The 4,726-nt window shown below is 50.8% G+C and overlaps 1 protein-coding gene across 4 annotated transcripts in view; it reads left to right on the top strand.

The window, feature by feature from the left end:
• Positions 1 to 3,461: 3,461 nt before the first annotated feature.
• Positions 3,462 to 4,726, top strand: part of AGPAT5 (1-acylglycerol-3-phosphate O-acyltransferase 5) — a 62,604-nt gene continuing 61,339 nt past the window's right edge. The window contains exon 1 of one of the 4 annotated variants that reach the window (XM_067722002.1): positions 3,462 to 4,058. In XM_067722002.1, the coding sequence (XP_067578103.1) occupies positions 3,840 to 4,058 (219 nt within the window). In that variant the 5' untranslated portion in view covers positions 3,462 to 3,839. The remainder of the gene's footprint in view (positions 4,059 to 4,726) is intronic. The other 3 variants (XM_067722001.1, XM_067722000.1, XM_067721998.1) reach the window with 3 other exon arrangements.

The raw sequence follows: 4,726 nt of genomic DNA on the forward strand, positions 1-4,726 counted from the left end.
TTTTCTCCTTTATTTTTATTTGCCTCTGAAATAAATTAATCCCACTGCCCCACCCCAGACCGCAAGGGTCATGACCTCAGGGCCTTTATCTGTTCTCTCTCTTTACCTGACACCCATCATGAAGTGGGATATGGAAAACTGGATACATATTTGTTGAATCAATATTTCTTTGTAAAAACTTGAAACAATACAGGAAGTCCAGCTGAACTTCATCTAATCTTACTTCCCCTCCCCTGAGAAGGCCGCCGTCATCGGTTTTTAGACATTTGCATCTAGAAATATATTGTTTTATTTTTTACAGAAATGAGGTAATAGTGCATGTATTATCCAGCAACTTGCTTTTTTCACCTAACGCGCAGATCACTTGGGTACATTTAGGTACATTTGGGTCTACTTGGTCTTTTTCTAACTGCTGCATAACATTTCATGTGTCATCTTTGTGTATTCGTGTAACCACTCTGCTACTGACTGTTCACTTAAGTAGATTTCTTGATTCCAAAGTATCTGTCCGTTTGACATGCCTGAGAAGATTCATGGAGTACAGACCGCCTTGCATGTCACAACCGTCCTGCCCACTTGCTCCCCAGCCCCCAACCTTACCACACTGTTCTGCAGTGAGGTGGGAAAGGTGTAATAACTTTAGGACACCAGAGGATAATTCGCCAATTTCTTTTAATTAAGGTACCATTAAGACAAGCATTTCCAATCAAACTTTACCTTTATTTACAATAATTATCAGATTTTGTGATATACATTGATTAAATTGTATATTGCTAACAAGAGTCATAGCTCAATCCAGAAGAAATTTTAACTCTTAGGACCCTGATGACATAGTCTGATCAATAAAAGACTTGGAAGCATAAAATATATTCCATTAAGATAAAATTATGTGGCAGAAGTGGAATGAAAATGTTTTCAAGGAGACAAAGGATCAATGTAAAATTCTAATTGGTAAAAATCTTTTTTACATGGAGAACGTTGGTATTAAATCACTATGGTATTTATAACCCATGGGGTCCACTTAAAAGATTTCTGTAATTTTAACTATTTTTTAATTCTGTAATTAATTTTAAAATTTCACTTATAACTCATCATAACTTATTTCTTTTGTAACTAATTAAACTTATGATAAAATAATTTTAGCTATTAACTTACAAATGTGTGAGGGAAATACACAGCACACTTCTAGGGGGCATCCGAATAAAAAACAGAGAAGAGCGGCTCATTACCATGCTGCACACAGGTCTCTTCAGCCTTGAGAACCTGTGGGCTCTTAGCTTCAGTCCTTGAGACTCGCTGCTCTCACTTGGAAGGCTCGTTCACCTTCCTTCCCTTCCCTAGCTCTCATCTAACTCCACCCTCAAACTTCATCTCAAATCTCTCTCTACCTGAGAAGCCTTCTATGTGCCCCGACTAAATGAGATCTCGTTGGTATACGTCCCCAGTGTATCCTAAATATCCCCCTTTACGTAAAGCTCACCCCACACCTAAGTCCCTGCTAAATGCAATCAGTCTTTTCACTGTTATATCCCAGAGCCACTGTATGCAGACTGGGTTAGACGCGCTCTTTACAAGGAACCGTTTCAGTAGAGTGGTGGAAAAGGAAGTCAGACTGCAAGGGGTTAAAAAATGTACACCGTAAGGAAGTAGAGGCAGAGGGTGCATGCTGAGTACAGCTTGAGAGAGGGGAAGGCAGAAAGGAGGGTAAATCTGTGACCAGCAGGGAGAGAGGAGGCTGAAGAGCACAGGGGATAAGTGAGTGTGTCGGGCTGGGTTTGGATATAAACAGGGGACGAGGGAGGCTCACGTTCTCAGTGTCCCCATGTCAGAACCTGGCACAAAACTCTACAACCAGGTGACTAACAGTAATATGGGGGCAATTCACAGGAAGTAACATACTTACATATCACAACATTTACTGACTGCACGTGTACAGATTGTAACATTTAACACTGAACCAGCTTTATCTCTTCATACATTTTCCTAATTGTAGGGATGTCTGGTCTCAGTTAGTTAAAGGAAGCGTGATTAGCATTGGCTGTGCACAGTATCCATACCTGACTTTTTCCCTCCGGAATGAGTCTAGCTCTCACAGGGCATTACTTTCCACAGAAAGAGGGGAAACCGCGTTGAAAATCTTTTGAGTGTTTAATGCTTCCTGGTGGCAATATACCTGTCCAAATAATTGTTCCTTGAGCAATCTCTATCCACCTGGACTTGTCCCTCAAGGTCACCATTTACCAATCACGTTACATGATGTCAATCATGTAGAGACAGTCAAATCAAGCAGCCACCGTCCTGGCCCTGATTAGAATTTTCCGCTAAAATGTCTTCCTGCATAAAGCTACGCACAGGCTTGCATTCAGGCAAAAAAATATTTTTTTTTTCCACTTAAATCATTCGGCATTCTTCTGAAGTGCAAATATCCCTGGAAAGGATTACACAGTAAACCACACTCACTGTAGCCAAAGGGCAGTAGAAGGATTCAGAAGGCCTCAGAGTCTGTTTTGACATCAATAAAACGGCTGCCCTGATTTCCCAGATTTTTGTGAAGGTCACAGAAGTATGTTAGTACTTTATCCCACATGTGCACTCAAGTACCTTCAAGAACTACTCAAAAACTGAGGCTCATCATAAACTATCAGAAGTTAAAGCGCCAGGCCTGGGGAGGTGAAGCAAGAGTGAATTTGATATAAGGCCTGATAAAACAAACCAGTGTGTCAAGAACCTTGTAAACAGGCTGTCCAGCTGTGCGTAAACTTGTAGCGATGGGAAGGCAGGGGCCTGACGCAGAAACATGCAGGTGGGCGAGTGAAGGGCAGGAGAGGAGATTCTGTGCACCCGGCTGGGAGAAGAGGAGGAAGCCAGGAAGGCGGAGGGGGTGAGAGCCACCGTGGAGAGGAAGGTGAGCCTGGCCCGATAACCCAGGGCTGACGCCTTGACAGCGCTTATCGCACTGCTGTCACTGCGGGCCTTCCCACAGCAGGCCTGACCAGTCTCCGTTGCCACCAGGAGTCCTCTTAGCCGCCCGAAGCCAAGGTCTGCAGCACCTGCGAGGTACCGCTGGTCACCGGTGCGCCCCTCGGAAGGGGACATCTCGGCTTAAGGGTCCATCCCGGGGTCCAGGGGCCCTCCGGTGTGCAAGCAGGAAGTGGGGCGTTCCCTCAAGCCAATCTGCGCCCAGAGCCGGACCAAGGGGCACAAGGCCGCCCGGGCCCCTCCTCGGCCGACACCCACCTTCAACCCGCTCCGCCCGGAAGTCGCCGCTTCCCTTTGGGGAGGGGCCGGGGGGAGGGCAAGCTTTGGAGCATGCGCAGTAGCCAGAGCGGGCAGTCCACGCGTCCGGGCGGCAGTTGCGTGTCGACTGTCAGCACGACTCGACCAATCGGGAGACGAGTTCTTGCCGCTGAGCCCCGCCCGCGGAGGGGGACTATGGTAACGGGCGGCCAATCAGGAGTCGTGTTGTTGGCGCGGAGCCCCGCCCCCGGCAGGGGCATAGGGTGACGGGCGAGGGTCATGGGGTGTGAGTGATCCTGAGCTCTCGACCCCCCGAGGGCCGCGTCTTCCTCTTGCCCCGTGGCCTGGAGCAGCGCGCCGGGCCCCTCATTCGCCAGCCCGCCCACCGTCCAGCGGCGGCGCGGCCCATGCGGCTGGGGGCGGAGGCCGGATCCGGCGCGGGCTGGGCGTCTCAGGGGCGGCCGGCGGCCCGGCGAGGTGAGGGGGCGGCGGCGGGGCCCGGCCCAGCCCGGTGATTGGCCGCCGACTGAGGGCCGCCGGGCGGCCGGCGGCGGCGGTGCGGGGAAGAGCCGGCGGAGCTTTCCTCGTGCGGAGCCGGGAAGATGCTGCTGTCCCTGGTGCTCCACATGTACTCGATGTGCTGCGTGCTGCCGGCCGCCGTGCTCCTGGGCACGGCTCCCACCTACGTGCTGGCCTGGGGGGCCTGGCGGCTGCTCTCCGCGTTCCTGCCCTCGCGCTTCTACCAGGCGGTGGACGACCGGCTCTACTGCATCTATCAGAGCATGGTGCTCTTCTTCTTCGAGAACTGCACCGGCGTGCAGGTGAGGCCCCGCCCGCCGCACCTGCAGCCCCTCCCTGCATCTGGGGCCCTGGGGGGTCGCAGGCGCATCCCCCAGCTGCCACCCACCCAGCGTCCGTCCAGCTAGTGTAGGCTCGCCCCGCCGTGGCGGGCAGATCCGGCCCCGGGAACACGTGCCATTACGCCGTCCTCCCACCGTGGGGGCAGCTTCACGTTCTCGCTTAGGGTTTGGCCAGGTGCTTCCTTGCGGGTACTCCAGGATTACTAGGTAGCTGCGGTAACGCTGCTCTGCGGCCCCAAGCGGGATCCACCGCCCGCCCTCCCCCTCTCTTGCAACTGCCTGTCTTGATGCTGGGAGAAGTAGGTGCAGATTAACGTTTAAATAGGGCAAGCAGTTGACAGCTTCTGGCGTTTGGTCTAAGAAGATGGTAATGGTTGAACTCAACAGTGCGCTTTTAAAAATCGGAGACCTTTTCTTGAAACAGATTGGTGTTACTGTTTGGGCGAGAAGTACAACTTTGTTTTGCATTCGTCCGCAGTACAAGTGAAAGCTGGGCAAGGAAATTAATCCATTTGTTACTGTAGAAGCCTTACCGGAGATAAAATTCTTGCCAACTTTGACTAGGCTTACATGTGTGGCTAATCTTTTGTCTGCTTACTTTCTGTTATTTTCTTTCTCTGTAGAGATTG

The sequence above is a fragment of the Pseudorca crassidens genome, chromosome 21, assembly GCF_039906515.1.
Source record: "Pseudorca crassidens isolate mPseCra1 chromosome 21, mPseCra1.hap1, whole genome shotgun sequence".
Taxonomy (NCBI): domain Eukaryota; kingdom Metazoa; phylum Chordata; class Mammalia; order Artiodactyla; family Delphinidae; genus Pseudorca; species Pseudorca crassidens.